The sequence below is a fragment of the Odontesthes bonariensis genome, chromosome 18 (genome assembly GCF_027942865.1).
Source record: "Odontesthes bonariensis isolate fOdoBon6 chromosome 18, fOdoBon6.hap1, whole genome shotgun sequence".
NCBI lineage: Eukaryota > Metazoa > Chordata > Actinopteri > Atheriniformes > Atherinopsidae > Odontesthes > Odontesthes bonariensis.
Genome location: NC_134523.1, coordinates 34,388,382 through 34,414,380, shown reverse-complemented (window position 1 = coordinate 34,414,380; position 25,999 = coordinate 34,388,382). Strand labels below are relative to the sequence as shown.

Sequence of the window (25,999 nt, the reverse complement as noted above, 5' to 3'; positions counted from 1 at the left end):
TTTTCAAATGTGCGTTGTAACTTGTTGAACTACGGCAGGCGGTATTTGTCAAGATTCTCTTTTTTGGCGACGAGGATCCCTTCTCCTGTGGCGTGGCATAACTATGGTCTTCCATTGCGAACAAAAGTGCAGGCCGTTCAGGCTGGTTTATACCAGAGAATGTCTAATGGCGTAGACTGGCTCTGTTTACACCTGTGTGCAAACGTGACGTCAAAATGACGTAATTTCCACTTGCAGGCCTGGCGTTGGGGAAAACGCGATTCGACGTGCTTTATGTCCCTCTCGGCACTTCGTCGTTTTTCATAATCCGGAAGGACATGGCAGCCTCCATAGAGCTTGCCCACTCCATGTAGATACAGACAAGTGATTCTTCGCTCAGGAGGATAAGTGAGATTGTTGACAGATAATTTTACACCAATGAGGACTAATTTATGAATGAATATGTTGATTTGAGCTAATAAATTACTTAATTTATTACACAGTGTCCCTTTAAGCACCTGGTCATGGTGCCATCGACCATCGGCCAGGGCCAGCTGCTGAGGAGGTGTTGCAGGTAGGTGTCTCACTCTTACCCCAGGTGTGAGGGTTTGCTGGGCTTGGCAAGGTGTCATAGACAGCCTGGACCAGGAAACTGATGCAGTAGCTATCAGCCCGCCACAAATCTGACCATGAGATCTTCCACTGCTGCGTATTCTCCCACCTTGTCCAGGCTCCCTGCTGTGTCCTTCAAGCTGCAGTCAAAGAGTTGAAGTGGAACTTGTCCACGACTTTTCCCTTCTTTAAGACCAGGGACCTCAACTTGCCTAATTTGAAACTCATCCTTGCCCAAGAGATGAGCCTCTCAAGCCCTTGTAAGATCCACCTGCTAACAGGGACTGATGATGTCGTCACGGTCAGGTCATCCATGTAGGCTCTGATAGGTGGCTGCCGCACTCCAGACTTGTTCAGTGGCTGACGACCCTCCACCTCCACAGATTTCACCACCATGTTCATGGCAAGGGCGAAAAGGGTTACGGAAATGGTGCAACGGGTAATAATTACCCTCTCAAGCCTATGCCACTCAGATGTATTAGACCCAGAGGTCATCCTCATCTGGAAATTGTTGTAGTAATCTAAGATGAGGTTGTTGATCTTGTTGTGGACATGGTGTCTGTGAAGAGTCTCCTCGACCAGTTTATGTGGCATGGACCCATAAGTGTTGGCGAGGTCCAGCCGGAGGACCACCAGGCCGCCCTTGCCTTCCTTAGCTTCCCTAAGGGGCTGTGTGACAACTCCTGTGTTGGGTTAGGGTTAGAGATCCCACCTTTCTGTACCGAAGTGTTAATGAAATTGTTCTTTAAGCAGAACGTTGACAGCCGCCGTGACAGAATGCTGAAGAAAATCATTCCCTCTGTGCTGAGCAGCAAAATGGTCCTGAACTGGTCGAGGTCTTTTGAGTTCTCCTCCTTGGGGATCCACACACCCTCAGCATTTCTCCACTGTTTAGCGACTCTTCCTCGCTGCCAGACAACTCTCAGGATCTCCCACATTTGCTGACAGAGTCCTGGACAGCATTTGTATACACTGTATGGAACTCCACTGGGCCCAGGGGCAGAGGCTGATCTTGCTGCCTTGATGACTTCCTGGACCTCTCTCCAACTTGGTTCCTTGATGTCAAACTCTGTTGTTGGTGGAGCTGGGCTTATCAGGGCTTCGTTGTGGCCGAGTTCCTGGTCTCTTTCAGGGTCACCGAGTACTCAGTCGCTCAGTAAACTTCAAATTAGTTCCCATTCTTCCTTTCTGCCTGCATGAACTCTCTCCACTCTGTCCCACTGCAGTCTGCCTTTAGCTCTGATGAGGCCAACATAATGCCCATCAACTCTGCAGAAGCTATGATTTTTTTTTATGCAGGAGAGGACAGCTGACTGTTTAATTTGTGATTTAAGAGGTTACAAAATTCCGAGAATTCAATTCAATTCAATTCAATTCAAGATACTATATTAATCGCCGAGGGGGATTGATGATTAACAGTTCTTAATGCCAGATAAATTATTTTTCAGCCATTATACAGTAATGTGTCAAGCTGCATTCTCTCCTCATTATGCATGTGTCTGCTTTGGATATTCACAGATGAGCATTGCTTTTGACTACATTAGCACACAGCAAATAATGGGTTGCTAAATACTAACATTAGATAAACTTTGTACGGGATAGCCCGCCTAAAAATTAAACCCAGCTGATTTAATGGAATTGAATTCTAAGGTCTGCTACATATGAAACTCTCACAGTTTGACATGGAAACTGTAATTCCAAACTGGAAATGGTGAGACATGGTGTCCACTTTTTCAACGCAAAAACATCATTTGAGTATTTTAAAAAGATAAAAAACTAAATTAGTCACAAGGGACAATTGTTAATGGGGTATATAAAAAAAAGAACATGTATATTGATATGCACATATCTTTAACTGGCATGAACAAACAAATCAACCGTGAGAATTTATGTTGCATTACCTGAGCATGGTGAAGATGTAACGAGGGCTGGCAGCATCTTTGCCTCCATTGATGCGAGTACCAAACTGACCCAGAGGCTGCAAAATGTTCGCGTTGTTGCTACCCACAAAGTTCTGGGCCAAGTTCACTATAGTCATCATCAGGGCTTGCTGCAGGACAAATTAAATTAAATCAAAAAGTCAATGAATACATGTGTACTGGCTATGAATGAGTTTTGACTTATTTGACCTTATTTGTGTTTATTCTTAGTTTGCATGGAAACTTTGTATCCAGACAACAGAGACATAGATGAGCCCTTACTGAGAACTGGACTGGTTGTAACACAAGCACACAGGAGGCAAAGTCGTTTCACCTCTGTTACTACCTTCCATGTCATTATGCTTTCTTTGGGAGAAATCAAGCTTTGATAAGCTCTAACTGTTTGCTGCTATCACAGTGCTAAAAACTAGAGAATTTGTTCTACAAATACTGTATGAACAAAAAAAAAGGTTAAAACCTAAACAAAAGGTACAGAAGAAAGAAAGTTAATTTTGATTTACAGCTCTGACTGCTCCAAATCTGAGTTAAGTGTGAACATTTTCAAAGACCTTGAAATTTTAACATCCTTGTGGTAGCAGACCTCTTGTCTGTGATGCTACGAACAATGAGCCATGTGTTTATGTGGGTGAGTTTTTTCTAGAGGGCACGATCTTTTGTTAGCACCCAGGAATTGCATGAATGGGTTGTGGTAAAATCGAAAAGTGAGCACGTTCCCGAGGAAGGAGGGGAAGCTCCCTAAGGCTTTGAAGGCGGTCTGAAAATGGCTGGATGGCATCTGGGACAGACCATTCAAAATTGCTGCATCTGTATGTACAAGATAGGCTTATGTTTATTCTAACCTGATTTGTTAGCAGGAAGTTCTGTGACAAAGCAAACGCTGAATCTTCAACATGAGCTTTTATTGCACGAAAGAGTTGACTCTACCTCTCCATGATGATAGGCAGACATCTCGGCCACAGAACCAGCCAGCTGTGCTACTTTCACTTCCCTCTTGTCATTTCTCTTTAAGCAGGTAAACAACACCTTCCTCTGACCTGGCTTTAAGCCTGAAAGAACATATACACTTACATCATGATCATCATCATCATCATAAATTTCTTCTTCCAAGGTCTAAACACTTAGTGACAGTTACAACTATTATAGTACTTTTTTTTTTTTTTTTTATGTGTTCAGAGACAGAGAATATACAAACCATCAACCAAGGATGGAATGGATCTTTCATTGTCAGAGTTGGAGAACAGAATCAGCTCTTTGTTGATGAAGTCATTGTATGAGAGGTGCTTGGCTTGAGTTCCATAAAGGAATTGCTGGAAGTAAAAGAACAATCCATTACTTTTTTTCTTCCAATTCATATCATAGCTGAGGAATATCAGAAGATATCTGAGGAAACCCTACAAAACTGTCAAATACCATTTGACCACAAAGTTACTGCAAAGTCTAAGTCGCTGTCTAAAAAGAGTTTCTCGGTGGAAAATACACACAAGAGCATCTTCCTATTTAACTTCATTCCTCTCTTCTGTTTCTTACATGACTGTTGAGAGAAGCTACGAACCTCCGGCAGGCCATGCATCCTCCTTTGACGTCTGTCCTCCATGAAGTTAGTCAGCCATTCCTTCCTGTCGTCAGTCTTCTTCTTACTGAAGGCCTGAAACAAAACAAACACATTATTGCACATTATCCTCACAATTTCCACTTAAGTTTTCTTGCTCTTCTTTCAGTGGGCATCATGGGAGCTTAACATTTACTTTCTCAATGACCTTACTGTAGCATCCATCATGATTCAATTTTCACCTGTCTACCTTTAATTGTTGGCTCTATTTAGCTGGAATGAATGATTAACATATAGACGATTGCATGCGACTGTAAAAGCAAACTCACCAGAGTGATGGCGGCATCGTCCTCAGTACCACTGTATCTGAAGGTGATTCGATGCTTCTCCATGTCTGCAAAGTAATCCTTTGCCTCTTTGCTTGTACTTGTACCCAAACCTGGCAGAGAATTAGAACTTTTTTTTATAGCAAACAAATAAATATTTTTGATTATTGCTAATATATTCAAAACAAAAACTTTGGGTTTAGTAGATTAAGATTAAGATCAGATTTTAATTGTCATGCATACACTCAAAATTTGTCCTCCGCTTTTACCCATCCAGGTTGGCACATGTTGACACACTCATGCACATGGTCACACACTCATAGAGACATGCAGCGCCAAGGGAAGCATGGGGGGTACGGTGCCTTGCTCAAGGGCACCTCGGCTGTGACAAGGAGGTGGACTGACACCCCTTCAGCTGTCAGTTTCACCAATTTTTTTGAGTGATGAGAGTGGGAATCGAACCGTCAACCTTCTGGTTATTGGACGACCGACTCTAACCACTGAGACACGGCCGCCCAGAATAAGAATTCTCATGTTACCCTTATAACCTGATAACAATCATTTAAGTAGCAAACCTTTGTAGTACTTGATATGCCAGGTTTTAAAACTCTCCGTGTGCTTTTTCCACTCCTCAAACTCTGGAAGGCTGTAAAAGGCCAGCTCCTGTTTGTTCTTGGTTGCCTGCAGACACATATTTAACACTCGTTGACAACTTGTGCTCACATTTTTCTCATGCCTCCAAAGTAAACCCTTCATCATCTGTTAAAAGCAGTCAGTTGATTCACTTAAATGTGTTGAATAAGTCCATATCTCCTGCATACTATGCTGATTAGTGCAGCTTATATCAGACCTCTTAGATGGGTAATGTACAATAGCTATATGTGCTTGTCACTCTCTTACTTTCACAATAGGCGTGATAAACTGCTCCAGGAATGTGTGTTTCAACAAGGATGGCCAGTTGTGGTGGAAAAAGTTGATGAGCAAACCTTTGATATGGGAGCCATCTTGATCCTGGGACAAGACAACAAATATTACAACTCCTTTCAGAGCATCAATTTTTCTTACAGAATTTGTGAGACTGTGTCTGTGAGGCAGGTCACCTGATCTGTCATGATCATGATTCTGCCATAACGGAGGCTCCTCAGGGACTCGGGGTCATCGTAACTCTTCTTGTACTGTAGGCCAACAATTTTGATGATGTTGTTTATCTCTGCATTTTCCATGATCTGTTGAAAAAAGGAACAATAGGTTCAGGGGAAAACTTGTAACTTATCAACAAATGCTAAGAAAACAAAAGTAACAAACAGCTGCTGGGTTAGTACAGGTGGACATCATACAACTCTGATCATATTCATTTAGCTCTTTTGATAAATGACAACTGGGTGACGCATTTTTTTTTTTTTTTAAATCCTAAGATGTACCAGGTGTATCAAATCTGTTCCAATTCATATTCTCCAATAAAGCTAAAAATTATTCAGCTTTTGTGTGCAATTTAAGACAGATTAAGCAGAGTATTTCTTAAAAAAAGACAGATCATCATGCTCTATGACTTACCAGAAGTGTGTGGTAGTGCATTTCTTAGCAAAGACATTCCTATGCTTGCATTTCCGTTGATTCATATAATTTTGCTGTGTAGACACCAGCCAATGTGTAAAGAGTATAAAAACATAGCACTAAGCTCAAATCGTTGTCTTTCTTCCTCCCTGTTCTGTGTGTAGCACAGACGTCTTCACATACTTTAACAAAAAAATGCACAAAATGAAAATTGTTAAACGAAAAGAGTCCCGTTTTAACAAAGTATGGAATAAGAAAAAAAACTCCATTTTCTCTTTCCATCTTGCAACTTGGTGTTTTTTTTTTTTTTTAACTAGGACACTATTGAATAGTTAACCCCCATGTCGTAAAAAAACTCACCTTTGCAGAAGTTATTGTCAAAAACATCAAGGTACTAAAATGTTTTTTTTGATGTAATGTCTGCTGTTTTGTTAACTATTTTAAGCACACTTTTTACAGAAAAAATGTTATTACTCAGTCCCATACCTGCTTGTGTGTTGCCTCTCGCACATTCAGGATCTTGCCTCTCAGTGGAAACACTCCATAGCGATCACGACCAATGACTCCCAGGCCAGAGACAGCCAGAGACTTAGCTGAGTCACCCTCAGTCAGAATGAGTGTGCATTCAGATGAGTATTTGCCACCTTAGACAGGGATATGAGAAAGATGAATAAACTGTAAGTTTGCAGCAAAGAACAGTCTTTTGTTCTCTGAAATAAAGTTTTCCTAAGAATCTTGTCATAATACTGACTCCATGTTTCAGTCAACGAGGACTCTGAAACTAAGGAAGATCAATAGAGTTTATTTGTCCCTCTTTAAAAGGGCTCATGCATGGTGTGAATGACTCATTTTGATTCCTAATAAAGAAACAAATACTGTTGTAGAAAGGGTGTACTCTTCAGCGCCAACTCCAAACAGTATAGTGTGAAGTTTAAAACTGAACAAAATTGAGCGAGAGGCGTCTCGTGTAATGATCTTTCAATGAAAATAAGTCCTTAAATTGAGATTGCTGATGAATTTCGGAAAAAACAAAAGACTGCAAGAACAGAATGTATCCTATTTTTTTTTATTTTTTTTTTAATTTCAGCCATAATCTCATGAAATTGCCAACACTTCATTGATCACTTTTGGTTTATTAGTTTTGTTTGAATAGTCTGAATAAAGCAAACACTCTGACTCAGAGAGAAATTTCTGAGTTTCTGCTGATAACCAAGTTAGAAAATTATGAGCAAATTATGATAATTAATTCCCAGACTCCTTAGTTACAAAAATTAAGTAATATTTCATCACATTTACATGATTACAAAGTAAACCTATAAAAGCGCTTTTCCACTAGCTCGGCACGGCTCGGTTTAGTTGTGTTTCCATTATAAACGAGTATACTTCGTGCCTCCTGGACGTGGGCGGGGTCGTCGTAACACGGCTGCGCGTGTTGCTGCTCACCCTGTGGCTTTTTGTCGCACAGAAGGCAAGAGAAGAGAGCCAGAGAAGAGTCCTGGCCGCCAGACAAAACAGTATTGAAAAGTACCGGAGAGTTTTGTTACGAGCTTCAAAAAGACGACGTTTGGAGGTAAGCTAACGGTTGCTAACGCTAGCTTTTATTATCCCCGTTATGACGCTTCCAGTGACGACACTCATCGGCCAATCAGTGGAAGGCAGTCGGCTGACGTCACGTTTTAGTAACGCTTCGGCCCGCTTGGAACCAGGGCTGAGGTGATACGGAAAATCGTCCCGGTTGCAGGTACGGCGTGCTAGTGGAAACACGCAATAGCGCGCCGAGCCGAGCCGAAGCGAGCTAGTGGAAAACCGCCATAAATGTATTAGTGCAAGATTCTTTTTTACTGCAGCACATGTAAGGCAGCATTCATACAGTGTTGTTTTACTACTTTTGCTTCAGTGTGCTAAACTATGAATATATCTTCCATCACAGGCATGTCAAGACTTAAACTCATAAGACTCACTTCAGCTGCAGAGAACTTTTGCCGTCCACTGAACGAACAAAGGTGATCGAGCTGAGATCTTTTTTCTTTTGGCCACTGGGCGCAGCTAAATGTGCAACTTAATATCAGTTTATCTGATCAATCTACAGGTAACACATATGTAACATACAAACACAGTTCAAATCTGTGTTTGTCGTGTTTCAATCCAATGACTTCTCGCTCCTCATATATTTGGTCCTTTTTTTTCTTCTTTTTAAAGCTGCAGTCGGCAGGTTTTCAAAATTCCGAGTCTAAAGTCGGAAAATTCGAACTGATACAACTTTCAGGTCCCTCCCCCTCTGTGGACGAGGTTGTGCACATGAGTTCACACCAGTGTGCGCGCACACAAGCTGGGGGCTGACTCACGCTCAGCATGGAAGACGTGGTTGGTGACTGTTCTGCTCAGATAATAGATAAATAATAAACCTAACGTGATTGGTTAAAAACAGCCGGGAGCGCTCGATTTTTGCAAGCAAGATTACAGGCTTCAGAGGGAGCTACAGAATTCGGGATTTTTCCTAAACAGCCTATTTAATATTCTACTTCCAGAATCCCATGACAGTTCAAGCTAAATATGACTAAAAAAAAGTTGCCGACGGCAGCTTTAATCAAACACTACTTATTCTGCTAAAATTCACCAGCCACAACTGCTCCCCATACATCACATCCGCTTTCATGCTTTAGTTTTAAAAACCAACAACTTAAGCCATTCAAATGTTGATTGATCTGGATAGCCCATTGTTCTATAAATCAGTAAATCATCCCATTGTTAACACACCTGCATCATTGGCATCATCCAGTTTGGGGATGCCTTTGATCTTGCTGTGTTTAACAGATGAGCACTTCTTGTTCAGCTGTATCTGAGCTTTGAACTTCACCCAGTTCAGAATACTCTCCACAATCCCACAGTTGGTTGCCTGTGGATGAATAAGAGGCAAAATCATGTCAGACCTATTTTAGATGAGAAATGATTAACAAAACCAGCCAAGAATCAAAAAGATTGATTTGTCCTTACAGCCCTAATAAACTTGTCTGACAGAAGGCACTTGGACCCAAAGCTCTTGGTCTGGAGTGTCATGTTCTCCTTGGTCTGGGAGTCAAACGTTGGATTCTCAATAAGAGCATTCACAAAAACCCAGATGTGGTTCTTCACCTGAGGAACAAATAAGAGGAAGATCAAATGGGTTTCAATACACATCAATAGCTGAACCACCACAGTCTCACCGGCTACTAAATGTTCATAAATCCTGTGTAGAGCTACCTGGAAGGGTTTGACAGAAACCCCTGCCTTGTTCTTCTTCTTTACCACTTCAATAAGTTTGGCCACAATCTGGTCCACCACATAGTCAGTGTGTCTGCCACCCTTAAACAGAGATAGTCAGCACGTTACACTTCTTTAGTTATTGTAATACATTCACTTTTCTCACTTTTAACGCAGATGGCAGATATTTGTCTACCTTTGTGGTGGCAATGCTGTTGACAAAGCTGATCTGTTGGAATCCTTTTTCACTCATGGTGAGACAAACCTCCCAACGGTCATTCACAGTTTCATTCACGACCTTCAGGGAAACGCCTGTCTCGTCCAGTTTGTCCTTCACATACAAGTCTACATAGCTGCGGAACCCATTAACCTTAAGGAACAGAGAGGACAAATGCATGCTAATTCCTTAGCAATATTCACCCGAGCATAGGAGATCATTCTCGAAAATGTTTATGGTGTTCTGCCTCCAAAGTAACAAAAACAACCACATCTAAAAGCGATCAATATCCAATACCAGCAAAAATATCAACACAAACTTTAAAGCAAGATCAGCTCAACAAAGGAAAAAAAAAAAAAAAAAAAACTCACAGGTAATTTTTTGCCATTCAGTGTGACTTTAACCCCCTTGCAGGAGCCGGCTATATCATATGCCCTGCGGGTAAGCAGTGCCACGATGTCCCTGTCCAGCTTCTCCATCTTGAACTTGGATAGGTCTGGCTGGAAGGTCACACAAGTGAAGTCCTCCCCATCAAAGAACTTGATCTTGGGCTCAGAGGTCTTGCTCATGTTGTTCTGCCATGTCTGAGAAGGGTCAAACACATCTTCATTTCATAGAAACTTTTATTCTTCAACTTACAGCGTGATAATCCATCCAACATACAATTTGCATGATTCTAAAACTTAGACCACCCATTGCTGTATCAAGTGGATTTTGTCCATTTCCCACAAAAACCTGGATACTAAAACACCCAGTGATTCAACAATTGTGCTTACACAATTGCTTCAGAGTGCAAAGACGACAACATACACAACCTTACCTTAAGAATGGCGGCTTGCCACAACCCTGTTAAAACAGTGATTACTTCATATAATGATCAAATGGTGCTGGTGAAGATTTTTATACAAAATTGTTACAATCAGCAATTCCACTTAATAAACAAGACAGACCATGGCCTGGTGGGGAGTATGAGTGACATTAACTTTGAGTACATCATATAACAAATTCTAAACCCTGTAAACAACTACATGCTACTTCAAGAATTGCACCATTTACTGAAAGTATTGTGTTTTTTCCACCTTTTTTTAATTGAAAAGACAATTTTCTGATTTTTGATAAGGATAGGATATAAACTAAAATGTATTCAAACTTTCATTGCAGAATATATCACTTAATATATATATTTTTTTTTACTATATTCTTCTGAAAAAGTCTTTTGAATGAGAGATGTCTTCAAAAACCAAGAAAAGGTCTTGTTACCTTGTATTCAAGCAGTGGGAACTAAAGTCTACAGACACATTAACTTTTAGAAAGAGATATGGTAATTATATCAGTATCAAACTTACTGCATTCAGCCTGTAGTCTAATTAAGAGAAGAGACACCTCACCTGTTTGAAACTGTGTCTGTACTCTTTACAGGCTGTTTCCACTGTGAACTTGATACTGAAGATGTTACAGAGTTTAGCACCGTACCCGTTCCTTCCACCTAAACACAAACAAATAGACATTAGTTAGTAATGTGTTGACGAAGATTCTCAGTCATCCAGCTCATGGTAACCATAAGAGCATGATTAATGGCAATAATTCTTCTTGGATATTTAACCCCTTAACACCTGAATTTATATAGCTGTATATAAAAAAATGTTTTGTGTGTGTTTTAGCCTTTAAGTAGATGGTAAATAATTCTGAGATTATCAATTTCACTTTTGCACAAAAAATAAATAGAAATTTTGGTATGTTGCAAATTTGCGACAACAGGCATTCTGGTCAATTTGGAGTCAATTTGGTATGTTGCTTATTAACCGGCATTGAGGGAATGAAGATGCTATCTCAGCTGGTTGATTGAGTCAAACGGTTTGTAGCATATACCGGTATGCGACAATAGGCGTTAAGGTGTTTCACCTTTCATCCGAAAGGCTTCTTCTTCTAAACTAGATGGTGGGGAGTATCAGCTTATATGCAGAGAGGGTCATTACAGTCACTGAGCCCCCTGACCAATATGCCTGTCATTTGAATCATTATTACCTATGAATTGTCTATTTGCCCGAAAGGGCGAGTCTTGGTCACAAGATCCAAAGTGTGAGTGGTTGTGAAACTGCCTGGGAAGGAGAGACAATGCTGCATTGTAGGTGCTGGGAAGGTGATACCTGAGACCACCTCCTCTGTTCAATGATGGTTTCTCCAGTTAAACATAGATGGCTTCCTTGACTCATCTTTCACACCATGTGTTTTCTCTGTCCAGAATGTGGACATTACTGTCCTTGAGTGTCCCTTTTCCTTCAGATGTAGGTGCACTGCTGGGCCTTGACCTGAAAAGCTGGCTCTCTTAAGGGCGGTTTATGGTCGGAAACCAGGTCGTCTGCGTGTGTGTCGCAGTTAACGCAGACATGCCCCCCCCCTTTACGCAGACACTCTGGTGCACCTCCCCAAAATTGTAACTCATCGCAGACAGTGCCGCAGATATCGTCGCAGGGAGGAGAGAAAGGAGGCCTCTGATTGGTCAACTCTACATCCGCTCTACACTATGCGTATTTCCGGTTTGCTAACCGGCTAATGGTGACGCTAACCGTGCTAACCGTGATGAATCTTTCGCCTCTCTGCCAGCTCCAGTAGTAGCAATATTTCTTCTATTTCTAGATCGATCAGCTACATCTCAATCAAAGTGCGCATTCGTCCAGTCGAAATTGTTGTTGAATGACCTCCGTAACCGGAAGAGAAACACGCCATCCACCACACCCACAATCCTAGCTTGTTCGTGATTGTCCCTCTTGCGTTGTGGCGTGGAATTAACATAGCGCAGACCGCGCTTCAAAATTGGGCATAAATCAAAAATAACTGCGTCATGTCTGTGACAAGCTCACTGCGACACACTGCTGCGAAGTATACACGGCCCTTTATGTTGTGCCATGTGCTTGTGGAGCAACGCCACTCAGTTTGTGTTTGGGTGTTTTGTCCTTTGGGCGAACCAGTCTCTGTCTGAGGGTGTTCTTGGGATTGAAGTGCTTCTCAGTTTCTCTAAGATTCCTGCCACATATAGAAATACAGTACGTTTGCGGCTGTTCTTAGCTTCTCCAACAGTGTGGTTTTGTCCAATTGTCTTTGACCAAGTCGCCAAAATCTAAATCCACCAGAAATCCGTAAAATCCACCAGACTGAATTGCTCAATTGTATAGGACCTAACTGGTACCTTGCTTTTTAACCTGGAGGTAATCACTGCCTGACCCGTGAGCGTCTGACGGGCCATCTGCTCCAGCTTGGTAAATGCCAACCTGGTGCTGGTGCGGTCTCCCTCGGGACGTAAATTTGGACTATTCAATACCCAGTCTCTCTCCAATAAATGTTGCCTAATACGCAATCACATTCTAGACAAAAAGACTGACTTTATTGGACTAACAGAGACATGGTAACCTGATTGAGACCCGTCAATCTGGATATTCTTATTTGGCGAAGGCCCGCAGCTCAGGTGGTGATGGAGCTCAGGCAGTAGTTCACCATACTAGCCTTGAGCTGTACACTATCCATCTACCCAAACTCTCCTCATACGAATGCTTATCACTTTGATGTAAGCATCCACTCCCTTTGTCAATTGTCCTCATTTACCGACCACCAAAACCAAACCCGGTCTTCATTACAGAAATACAAGAGCTTCACATGTCACTATGTACTACATCAACTAATGTCCTAATACTTGGAGATGTCAACATCCATAACGACTCTCCCTCCTGTCACTCTGCAGGATTCATATAGTTCCTCAACTCTCACAATCTCAAGCAGCATGTTGATGTTCCCACACACACTCGGGGGCATGTCCTTGACCTGGTAACCATGGACTGTTCCCCTATGTCCAGGTGTGTCTGCATTATATATGTGTATTACATTACGCGTGTCTGCATTATACAATATACATGTGTCTGTATACATGGGTGTGTCTGATCATAAAACTTCATTTGAAGTGTCATTGCAGGGATCATACATCAAGCCAAAATGACAAATACAGTTCAGAAATTTGGGGGGAAAAAAAATCAAAAAAACAAAAACGACCCTAACATCCCGACAACTGACTAGAAATCTCTGCACTGTTCCTCACCTTTTCCCTGACATCCAAATCTGTTGATTATTGGAACAAAATTCTTCAACAGATCCTTGAAAGACACGCCCGACTCAAAAGAAGATCAGTGTCATTCACATCCTCTGCCCCGTTGTTCACAGACGAACAGCGGAATATAAAAACAGCAGAATGTGCTCTGGAGTGGAGGTTTCCGGCTTCAGGCTCGACAGTACACAAATTGGCCTACCGTCAGCATCAAAACAAACTTAATTTAAATCCCTCACCATTGCAAGGTCATGGTACCACTCCAACATCATTAAAAACAGTCCTGGCAGTTCCAAAAAACATTTTCTCAACCATAAATCATCTTCTCAAACCACAAATTTACTCTTACCCGAACAATACAGAGGAACAATGCAATAAATGCAACACCTTTGTTGCTCCAGAAAATAAATAAATAAATCGACACCATCCACTGCTGACCGTTGGCTCTGGAACCGTTCTTAGATGGTTCCACTCCTACCTGACAGGAAGAGCTGAGTATTTGACCCTGGGGGATGCTAAATCAAGGCCCCACTATGTTACCTGTGGGGTTCCTCAGGGGCCCTTGGGCCACATCATCAGCATAGCAGTGAAATCTCTTTCCACTGCAAGTTTGTGTGTGCTTGGGTGCACGCACGTGTTTATGTGCAGTTTAGGTGTTCACTTACAATTCTTAAAAATACTACTCACAAAAAGTTAGGGATATTTGGCTCTCGGGTGAAATTTATGGAAAATGTAAAAAGTTCACGCTACAGTTATATTATCATGAAAGTACGGCATGCAGTGATGATTTCCTCATCTCAAACAATTTATTGAAACAAAAGCCAACAACAGTGGTGGGTGTACCACAACAAAAAATCTCAGTGTCTCAATAACTTGTCATGTGCCCTTCAGCATCAAATACAGCTTGACAACGACGTCTCGTGCTGTTCACAAGGCGACTTCTCGTCTGCTGAGGCGTGGCATCCCACTCTTCTTTAAGGGCAGCCCTCAGGTCATTGAGATTCTGGGGTAGAGTTACGAGCCTCTACACGGCGACTCAGCTGATCAAAAAGGTTTTCTAATGGGTTCAGGTCTGAAGAAAGTGCAGGCCGCTCCATCTGAGGTACCCCAGTCTCCAGCAGCCGTTCCCTGATGATGCAACCTCGGTGAGCTGGAGCATTGTCAGCCACGAAGATGAAATTAGGCCTGTGTTGTTCATGCAGGGGCACAATGACTGAGATTCATTATGTTATTGAGGTAGTATCGGCTTGGCACTGTACCATTCACAAAGTGTAGGGCAGTTCTGTACTGACACACCTACCCACACTGTAACACCACCACCACCACCAAAGGCTCGTCTGGTGACAACAGTGGCTCATGCACAGCGCTCTCCTTGATATCTCCGACATCACTTGAGGCCATCATTTCTGCTCAACGTGAAACGGCTGTCTCAATCCTGCTCCACCAACAGACTCAAGAACTCTTTTGTCCCATCAGGCAGTACAACAGCTCTCAGTGATGGCACTTGTACGGCCACTTTATATTTTCAAATAGTTTATAGTTGTATAAAACATTTTTATTGTTATATTTTGCTACTGGATGCTTGAATTTCTTTCGGGATCAATAAAGTATCTATCCATCAATCAGAGAACAGCACTGAGTCCCACTTGTCCCTCGTCCAGCGTAAATGCTCCCTGGCCCGTGCAAGACGATGACACCTGTGCCTGGTGGTGTGATCAGGTACCCTTGCAGGTCGTCTAGCACAGGGGTTCGCCAAATTTTTCCATGCCAAGGCCCCCCAAACAGTATTAGCTTCTGGCCGGGGACCCCCTTTGCAAACCACAGACAATGCTACAAAATATGTAAAAAAAACTTTTAGAACGTATTTTCTTGCTTTTATTCACGGACAGTAGCTCCCTGTGTGAATGCAGCCTGACTAAATGCTCTTCTTTACGTCTGAAGAAGTCAACCATTTTTTCGGACTCTGCCGGATGTTTTTGTATCAAGTAACGCTGAAGTTTCGAAGGTTTTAAACACTCATTTGAGAGGGTCTCCAGACAGAGGACGACATTTTTCTGTATGGCTGTAAAGCCAAACTTAATGTATGCTGCACCATATTTTCTGATTTTAGTCGGCCAGTTCTTTCGGTCTCTTCGTCAAAAATCTGTCCATTTTGGCTAGGTACCTACACGCTAGCTTGAGGAGCAGAGCAGCTTGAGAACAGGCGCAAACCGCCAGGTCTACGATGTTTTGACTGGCAGCCAATCAGAAAGACAAGCATGGCAAATAACATTTCGATATGATATATTATTATAAATTGTATTTTACAATACTGATTAAAAAAATGTGATAATTTTTTATAATGATGTTTAAAAAAACATTTATTTCTATTTTTTTATTTTTGCATTTTTTTCTTATCTTCACTCCAATTTTCGGAGGCCCCCCTAGCGGCCCCCACTTTGAAAACCACTGGTCTAGCACGCAGACCACGCTGATGTAAACGGTTTCGAATGGTCTGATGTGACACTCGGGTGCCTCTCGTCTCCCTTAAATGTGCCTGGAGTTGAGTGGCATTCATAATCCGGTTCTGCAGGGCACCGTTCACAATGAAGCGGTCATCAGTGTGGAATATGGCCAAAGGACGTCCACTTCTATGCCTTTCTGTGACTGTTCCAGTCTATCTGTATCTCTGTTGCAACCTGCTGATGGCACTCTAAGCTCAGCGGCCACATCCGTCTGAGAACATCCTGTTTGAAGCCTCGCAATGGCAAGGTACTGTTGATCAATTGTTAGGTGTCGTCTTGGTCTTATGTCAAAATGTGAACCGCATGATGAGGAGGACTGTTTATGCCCATTTCTAACTGAACCAGGAAATGCATTGGTCAATTCATGGATCAAACACGTGTTGTGGATTTTGCCGTTAAGCTCCTTGTTAGAGAACAGCAACTTGTGAAAAAAGTACTGAAACGTTGAACAGTTGAACATGTGCATTCAAAAGTTTGCAGAAGGTCACATTATGTTCACCTGTAAAATGTTATAATGCATTTTAGGTTCATCCTGAAATTTCACCCAAAAGTCAAATATCCCTAACTTTTTGTCAGTAGTGTATATACATACATATATTAAAAAAATAATAATAAAATTGTTTTTCAGAGCAACATGTTGAAGCAGCTTCATGTCACTGGCATGCATGACTTTCATTAACACTAGGTTGCTAGTTTTATTGATGATGTCGAAGAGAGGTCTGAATTTAAGTGTAGTTAGAAATGCTGTTTGCCTTGGTTCAGCCAAATGTAGCACAGTTGTACAAATGTAGACAGTGGCTCATAATGCAAAAATACTGTACTCCAAATGTACTGCAAAAGAAATCCAAGACTTTTTTAAGGCAAAAAGGAGAAATATTCTGTGATGGCTGCATCAACCACTTGATTTAAACCATATAAAGCTACTTTTCATTTCCTGGAGGCAAAAGCTAAACTCAGAGATCACCAAAAAAAAAAAAAAAAAAAAAAAAAAAAACAGAAGACAGCGGTGAAGGCAGCTCAATTATGTCAAAAGTTAATTATTGTTTTAATTTATCCATATTTAACATGCCCATAGAGAGGATTCTACGTATTGAAGTGCTGCAAGTCTTAATTCATTTCCCGAATTTTGTCGAGAATATTCTTCAAAAATTAAAACTAAAAACAAATAGCATCCAAGTAATTCTGGGTTCTAAATGTATAGGACCCTTATCATAAAAAGCAGCATATGTCGCCTTGTAAGATAACGGTTCTCACCAGTAACCTTCTTCTCCTCGTCATCATAGTTGCTGGATGTGAGCAGATGGCCAAATATGAGAGCTGGAACATACATCTTCTCATCCTTGTGTTCTACCACAGGAATTCCTTTACCATTGTTCCAGATGGAAATTGTGTTAGATTCACTGGAGGCGAAAAATAACATAACAGGGATGAGTTACAAAGGCTAAATAAATCACTGTTCACCTCTAACATTCCACCTGTTCATTTGTCCCTTCTGTAGTTACCAAAGACTTCCTTAATTAGGGGCGCATTTTTATATGCAAAAAAAAGTTTGCAAGCGAAACACAGGCTGTTACGCAGCTCTAAAGGCTTTAAATGGTAAATGGGCTCTCCTTAAACAGCACTTTATTAGAGTTGCTGACCACTTAAAGTCACAAGCCCCATTCACACACTCACTCTTCCAGTAGAAATAGAATAGAAAAATACTTTATTCATCCCCCAATGGGGGAAATTCAAAGTACATCTTATTCTAAACAATGTTCAGGCTACACAGCGCTTCTTTCTTAATCACACATTTAGATGTCGACGCATCGAAGGTCCAAGGGGTTTAGCGCCTTGCCTGCTCTGACATTAGGTGCAGAAAAGCCGGGAACTGAACAGCCAACCTTCTGATTGGCAGAAAACTGCTCTTCCTAATGAGCTACAGCCATCTCCCTATTAAATAAGTTATCTCTTTATCAAAATAAGAGTTTTTCTGTAACTGTAAATTTATCAATTCTGGATGGCCTGCAGAAATTCTATTCTGTTATTTGCACTGCTGAAATATGTTTGGACACGAAGAGTGAATCTGGAACAACAGCGGAGCTTGTGTAGTTGGAACAGCATATGTTCAACATGTGAAGACGATTTAACGAAACAAGCTCATATTCTGTGTTGAAATGCAATTAATGATTAAAAAAATCTATTACATCTATAGAGCCTTCTAACCCCGATATAAAATGTGGTTTGTTCTGTGGTGCCCCAAAAGAGAGATAAATGTGTGTTTGGTCAGCTCAGCCACAAACAGTCTGAGGGAGCTATATAACAGGAGCATAAACAACTCTAAAAAAAATAAATAAATAAATAAAAACACATAGCAGGGAACATTAGAGAACATTACAGAGAGGAAGATTGGCTGAAAAGATATACTGATGTTAAAGCAGAAAGATGTGGATATAACTGGCATTCTGAAGGTAAATTTCATTAAAAAAAAAAAAAACAAGTGCTTGTACCATTTAATTGTATAACCTGGAATCATGCTATAAATTTGCTTCATTTATTGTAGGCATTCAGGTTACCCAAGTCATACTGCATGAGGACATAGAACTGAAAGCTGAATATACACAAGGTCAATTCTCATCCAAAGCATCAGTATCACTATTTAGTGAGAGACAACAAAATAATAGGAGAAAGACAGTATTTAGCTTCAACAAGAGGCTATTTTTTTCTTTCTTCTTTTAATAACTATATATTAGTGCTGGGCAATATGGGAAAAAGTCATTTCATGATTTATTTGAATTTTTTTTAAATATCAGTCGATATATATATAGATATATATATTATATCACAATTTAAAACATATCACTATTTTGTGAATTTTAAATGTTCCCTGTTACTCTTAACTGAGATTTGAAGATATCAGAAGGTTCATTTCTAATCTTTTGCAGTACAATAAGCTACTGCATTTGTAATATCACGGTGTCCCTTAGATTTTTTGTCATACAACATGGCGCTGGATAAAGCAGGCTCTGTGGTCTTCTGCTGCTGCTGCACAGGCGTTGTTATTGGGGGAAGATTAGCACTTGTTCCGGGCTGTGTTTGTAAAAGTTTGCATTCTCTGTGCTCTAACGGGTGGCGCTGCTTCAGGTGATGAAACAGATTAGCGGTGTTCCCCGTCTTTGTCGGAACATGTGCTCGACATGATTTGCAGTGCACACTACTCTGTGTCGTGTCGGACTTCAAATACCAAAATATCTGCACACCACCGAACTTTTCGGGACCCTTCTTATCAACAATATCATCCCTTACGCCTTGGCTGTGTCTTCACTCATTTTCTTTTTTTATACGGCTGCAGCAGCACAAACCAACACGCCACGACTAGCTGCTGGCATGGCTCTATTCCAGCCATGTGATTGGTTCAGCGCAGCGCAACTCATTGTCATTGGCTATTCGTATTGTCTGTCAAAAGATAGACAAATGTAATCTATCGAAAAGTATATCTACCATGTTTTATATCTCAATCGAGCAAATGTTATTCCTCGATATCGTTTTCGTTCTATCGCCCAGACCTACTATATATTAATCAGTATTTTGACAGGAATTCACTATTTTTAGTGATTACATAATGACTGTACTCACGGGTCAATGGTGACTTTTATGCCAGTCATGTTCTTGTCCCTTTGTTTGTTGTCTGCTGCATTGACTATCAAGAAAAAACAGAAAAACACAAAGTTAAACACAAAGAGGTATTCAACCAATCTTTTCATTAATAGAATTAGCGAATGGTAATCTTTTAACAATCAATTAATAAACATTTCCTTCCACCAAATTGTTTTAAGTCTATAATTCAGAAAACATCAAAAGAAGTGCCATCAGAGCTCAAGGTGATACAGTCAAACATCACTCCAAAACCAGGCACCAGCCCAGCTCTTTTATATCACTCTAGTCAGGTGACAAAACAGACTATTCACAAAAGTCCTGCCATCAACTTTATCTTAAGCCATGTGCATTACAAGCACTAGCCACTTGTTTAGAACAGTTCAGAACAATGAAATGTGCCTGTCTGACTTGCTCCCACACAGGAAAAAAAAATCCCTGTGTGCACACCAAGTTGTGCAAAAGATATTGATCCTGCCAAGAAAAGAGCAAAGTTGTCTCCAGTATCTCTCTCAGTGTCCAGAATTGTAGTAATCACGAGTAATGTAATAATAACAACTATGCGGAGAATTTTTTTCTGTTTTTGTGTCATTCATTAGTGATGTGTTATTAAATGAAAACATAGGTCCAGTTGCTCTTTTTACGAAAGTTGTGTTCAGTCGGGAATTGAAATCTACAGTGAACGCGTTCTAAAGAAAAGAAGTCCAATTCTCCCTTATAATAATTCCCTAAGAATTAACAATCAATAAACCAAACTCTTCATAATGGGCAATAATTGAGATCAAGCTTCAGAATGTGAAAGGGGACACCAACTGGAAGTTAAGAAGGGGCTTGCTGGGAGTTCCATGACAAGACCAAACTCACTCTACTAATGAGGAAGCCAATTTTAAAGGTTGCACCACCCCAACATGGACAACAGAAGTAAAAGGAGATGCTAGTGTACAATTTCTTGTTACCAAAATATCTTTGTAAATCTTTGTTTATCTGTTTGACCAGTTCTATTTGTACTCATGACAGATGTCATTTTGAAATCCACTGAGATGAAAAATGAAGGAGTTTGTTATGTTGTTATACCCTAACATATTAAGGTGAAAAGAGGTCTTTTTGTTGGTCACTGCTAATGATCTGCGAATATGATATGCGAAAATGTCCGGGAAGCAGACACCCTTTCCACTTTTGAAATCAGGCTTAAAACTTTCCTTTCTGATAAAGCTTATTGTTAGGGATGGCTCAGGTGATCCTGAAACATCCCATAGTTAAGCTGCTATAGGCCCAGACTGCTGGGGAGCTCATCTGTCACACCTTTCCTCACTTTACTCTCTTTATGTATATGTGATATTATTGTGGTCATTAACTCGTGTTTCCCTGTTCCAACAGATATCCTTTGAATGGTGTTACAGTGGTTTTTTCCCCTCTTTTTCTGTCCTCTCAAACCCCAGCTGGTGGAGGCGGATGGCCACCCTTCCTGGTTCTGGTTCTGCCAGAGGTTTCTTCCTGTTAAAAGGAGTCGTTTCTCTCCACAGTCGCCTCAGGCACGCTCAGGACGGGAGATTGGACCGAAAAACAAAAAGTTTTCAGTGCAATCTGTTGGTTTCCTTAGCTAGGAAATTGTTTTTGAATTGGCTATATATGAACGAATTGGATTATTTTATGAATAATTATGATTACAATGAATTGAATTCCAATTGGCTTGAATTGGACTTACTATCTAAGTGCCTTGAGATGACATTTGTTGTATTTGGCGCTATATAAATAAAAATGAATTGAATTGAATCAAGAATGAAAAGGATAATCATTTGTCTTAAAGGGATATGCCACCCCCAGGCCAAATTAAGTGTATCCCCGCATTCCCGATACATAAATAAGTGTGTGGGAGCGTTTTCCTGGCGACCCAGGCATTGTCCGAATCTCACAGCACTGACCACTGCTTGGTTGCGCGTAATACATACATGCTAGCGTCGCCAGCGTCGCCACTCGAAATATTTCACCCAACGTGAATTAATTTACTTGATTTACCTTCTAATTACTGTGTGAGTGGTGTACTTTCACATCGAGTGCAAATGACTATGTAAATCAACACAGAAGGCTTGCTTTGCTCATGTCGGTTTGGGAACTAGTTTCTAGTGCGGAAAAACACAGCCGAAGCACACTCCCCGCTACGTCTTTGGGAATCCCCACCCCCGCTTTCCTCAAACAAACCAGTGTGAAGCAGCCAGGGGGGTATTCCCAATGACATAGCGGGGAGTGTGCTTCGGCTGTGTTTTTCCGCACTAGAAACTAGTTCCCAAACCGACATGAGCAAAGCAAGCCTTCTGTGTTGATTTACACAGTCATTTGCACTCGATGTGAAAGTACACCACTCACACAGTAATTAGAAGGTAAATCAAGTAAATTAATTCACGTTGGGCGAAATATTTCGAGTGGCGACGCTGGCGACGCTAGCATGTATGTATTACGCGCAACCAAGCAGTGGTCAGTGCTGTGAGATTCGGACAATGCCTGGGTCGCCAGGAAAACGCTCCCACACACTTATTTATGTATCGGGAATGCGGGGATACACTTAATTTGGCCTGGGGGTGGCATATCCCTTTAAAGAAAAAACAACGCTAGTACTGGATCAGTGTAAATGTCAGCTTTTAACTTCGTTTAACTTGTGAATCCTCTTTAAAACCGTTCACGTTTCCACAAGCCACTTCCTGCATGTCTGAAATGTTTTTCTCATGTTGGAAGAATTATAACTATAGCTATTCTCGATATAGAAACACTTGTGTGAAATCTAACCAACTTTCTTTAACTCAATGTCTAAAAAGTCTCCAGATGGCTTTTGAAAATGAGCCCCACAGTAAAACTGAGACTAAGAAACTGTGTCATAAATCATCAAACACACAGTTAGAAAGGCATAATGCATAGACAGCAAAGTAATCATTACCAAGAGTTTTGAGTGGCATCATTTAAAAGTTGATTAATCAAGTTCACTTTAGTAACACAGACATCATTAAGCACTGCATTATTTCTTCATTTAATTGAGCCATGGAAATAATGAATACAGTATTTTTATAATCTATTCTATAAATATCCAACAGCCAGACTGCTGTATTAACCTTTATTCAAAAAGGAACCTGACTGACCACTTTAGAGGGGAAAATAAATAAGATTTCAGCTCTGACTGTAATCTGCCACAAACACTAAAATGGTTCAAAATTAAATGTGTCATAAATGTCTGCTTTGTGGAACCAATGTCCACAACCAGTCATACATAAGCCCTGTTGGGCCTTATCAAGAGCAAATTAAGTTAACCCTTATCCCTGATAGGGGACATTTTTGTCCACTTGGGGTGAACTTTCTCCTCTAATTTCACACTGTAGATAGTGATACTCCTCATATTTGGTCCAGTTGTGCATTTTTGACAATTTTTTCGAATTTCAAACACACATCATATACAATGCAATTTTTCATTGTGTAAAAAAAAAAAAAACTCCTTAATTTCTGAAAAGGGACATTTTTGTCCCCTTTTAAAACGACCTAAAAACATCATATATTAATATTTTTTCCCACTTTTTTTTCATAAATCTTTTATTCCACTTCAGTTCTGATCATAACTACCAAGTTGTCAATTATTTTCAAAAAAATTAACCCTTTAGATGCCAATTTGAACTTTTTAGCCCAAATTTTAAGCCTTTGGGTGCCAGTATTTTCAAAATATGGAATGCAGAGTGGAATTATTGAGTAGGGATAATTGGGTCTGGGATATGTCAATGATTAGCAACAACTTTGATTTTTAGGGATTTTTAATTTTTTTGTTATGCCTGATTTTAAAAAAAAAACTCCTTAATTTCTGAAAAGGGCCATTTTTGTCCCCTTCTAAAATGATCCCCAAAATACCATATGTTAATATTTTTTTCCACTTTTTTTTTCAGAAATCTTTTCTTCCACTTCAGTTCTGATCATAACCACCAAGTTTTCAATTATTTTCAAAAAATTAACCCTTTAAATACCAGTGTATATGAGGTAAACACCAATTTCCGTTAAAAAACAGACACAAAAACTGCTGTATTTTCAATATATGCAATGCAAAGTGAAATATTATTAGGTCTGGGATATGTCATTGATGAGCTACAACATCAGTTTTATCAGCTTTTTAGTTTTTCTGCAATGGCAGATTACAGAAACGGCTCCCATAGACATCCATTATAATGAATACAGCATTAGTCTATGGCACACACACACACACGCACGCACACACACGGACACGCATACACACACACACGGACACCTGTGTGACCCCAGTGATGTTTTGAGCTCGTCAGACTGAGAAATAGTTTGGGTTTCTTTGAGGTAACATGATGAAAGCACCCTCGTTTGTCAACGACAGCTCCACCAGCATGAGAATACCAGAGCTGTGCACATTTCTCATTCTCCTGATTCACCTCGAAGGAGGAAGTTTGGAAGGCATGGCACAAAAATTCAGCGTTGCCCAAGCCGTGGAGCAAGTCCTCAGACCAGGGCACAGCGACTCTCTCTATTCATCCTCCTCTGATGACTCCTCAGATGAAGAATGGGAACTCACCCTCCCTCCAGCAGCTCTGATTATAACAGCACGGAGGATGAAACCGATGAGACTGCTGGCCTGGATATTCTGTGGGTGTCAAAAAATGGCAAGATATCCTGGTCTGACAACCACGCCAACACCCTCCGATACCTGCCAGCGCCCTGTGCTCGTCCTGGACCGACCACCTATGCATGCGCCCGCATAACCGATGTGAAGTCCACCTGGGATCTTTTTCTGACTGATGAGCTGATGGAGCTAATCATTCAATTCACCAACCTGGAAGGCAGACGCACCACAGAGGCCTGAAGGGACACCAACAAAGGAGAGCTGCAGGCCTTCCTTGAGCTGCTCATCCTCGCCGCGGTGCATCACTCACGAGGTGAGAGCACCCTCAGTCTGTGGGATGCACTGGATGGGCCATGTTCAGGCAAACCATGGCTCGCACAAGATTTGATTCCCTTGTTTGATGACCAGCTGACACGACCCCATCGACAGCGACATGGCAAACTGGCTCTGATTGCAGCTCTTTGGGAGAAGTGGGAGAGCCGACTCGCCCGCCTCTTCACCCCGGGCAGAGAAGTCTGCATCGATGAGAAGCTGAAGGCCTTTCAGGGTCGCTGCGCGTTTCTGCAGTATATCCCCAGCAAACCCCCAAAATATGGCATCAAAGTGTGGGTTGCCTGTGACGTGCGCTGCTCATAGCCTTCCAAAGACATCTAAGATATGAATGATATGAATATTTCAGTACGGTCGTACATCGGCCGTTTTACCGATGAAGGGTTTGGGAGTGGCAGACTTTAGACGCTGTGTTAAAATTTATCGGCCTACGTTATGGGCTAATAAGCTAAATAATAATATATAAATAATAAGCTAAATTGCTCTCTTCAAGTATTGGAATGAAGATTTGCTCAAATGAAAACTCGCCATGGTTGGGACCATTAGAAGGAATAAGCCTGAGCTTCCCCCAGTCCATCTGCAAGTGAGCCACAGACCTGTGGTGCTCCTCAACATTGGCCTTCACTGCAACACACACTTTCTGTAATCTGCATATCGCATGTCATATGTGCTGAAGAGGCGGAAAATGTTCTCCTCCTCAGCACAGCGCACAGGGACCCAGTGGTCAGCGAAGATGAGCATCGAAAACCCCAAATAATCCTGGACTGCGCGTGTGTGTGTGCCATAGACTAATGCTGTATTCATTATAATGGATGTCTATGGGAGCCGTTTCTGTAATCTGCCATTGCAGAAAAACTAAAAAGCTGATAAAACTGATGTTGTAGCTCATCAATGACATATCCCAGACCTAATAATCCCCCATATAATATTTCACTTTGCATTGCATATATTGAAAATATAGCAGTTTTTGTGTCTGTTTTTTAACAGAAATTGGTGTTTACCTCATATACACTGGTATTTAAAGGGTTAATTTTTTGAAAATAATTGAAAACTTGGTGGTTATGATCAGAACTGAAGTGGAAGAAAAGATTTCTGAAAAAAAAAGTGGAAAAAAATATTAACATATGGTATTTTGGGGATCATTTTAGAAGGGGACAAAAATGGCCCTTTTCAGAAATTAAGGAGTTTTTTTTTTTTTTAAATCAGGCATAACAAAAAAATTTTAAATCCCTAAAAATCAATGTTGTTGCTAATCATTGACATATCCCAGACCCTAATTATCCCTACTCAATAATTCCACTCTGCATCCCATATTTTGAAAATACTGGCACCCAAAGGCTTAAAATTTGGGCTAAAAAGTTCAAATTGGCATCTAAAGGGTTAATTTTTTTGAAAATAATTGAAAAC

At 40.9% G+C, this 25,999-nt stretch overlaps 1 protein-coding gene across 2 annotated transcripts in view; it reads right to left on the bottom strand.

Moving 5' to 3' along the window:
* The window catches only part of top2b (DNA topoisomerase II beta), a 49,258-nt gene that overhangs the window by 17,629 nt on the left and 5,630 nt on the right, over positions 1–25,999 (bottom strand). For both annotated transcript variants that reach the window (XM_075450190.1, XM_075450191.1), the window contains exons 4-20: positions 19,630–19,693; positions 17,269–17,414; positions 10,806–10,903; positions 9,789–10,001; positions 9,397–9,570; positions 9,201–9,302; positions 8,955–9,092; positions 8,718–8,856; positions 6,447–6,604; positions 5,507–5,632; positions 5,307–5,417; positions 4,982–5,087; positions 4,410–4,519; positions 4,084–4,176; positions 3,724–3,838; positions 3,456–3,577; positions 2,493–2,641 (exon numbers count right to left, since the gene is read on the bottom strand). In XM_075450190.1, coding sequence (XP_075306305.1) covers positions 2,493–2,641; positions 3,456–3,577; positions 3,724–3,838; positions 4,084–4,176; positions 4,410–4,519; positions 4,982–5,087; positions 5,307–5,417; positions 5,507–5,632; positions 6,447–6,604; positions 8,718–8,856; positions 8,955–9,092; positions 9,201–9,302; positions 9,397–9,570; positions 9,789–10,001; positions 10,806–10,903; positions 17,269–17,414; positions 19,630–19,693 — 2,164 coding nt within the window. The remainder of the gene's footprint in view (positions 1–2,492; positions 2,642–3,455; positions 3,578–3,723; positions 3,839–4,083; positions 4,177–4,409; positions 4,520–4,981; positions 5,088–5,306; positions 5,418–5,506; positions 5,633–6,446; positions 6,605–8,717; positions 8,857–8,954; positions 9,093–9,200; positions 9,303–9,396; positions 9,571–9,788; positions 10,002–10,805; positions 10,904–17,268; positions 17,415–19,629; positions 19,694–25,999) is intronic.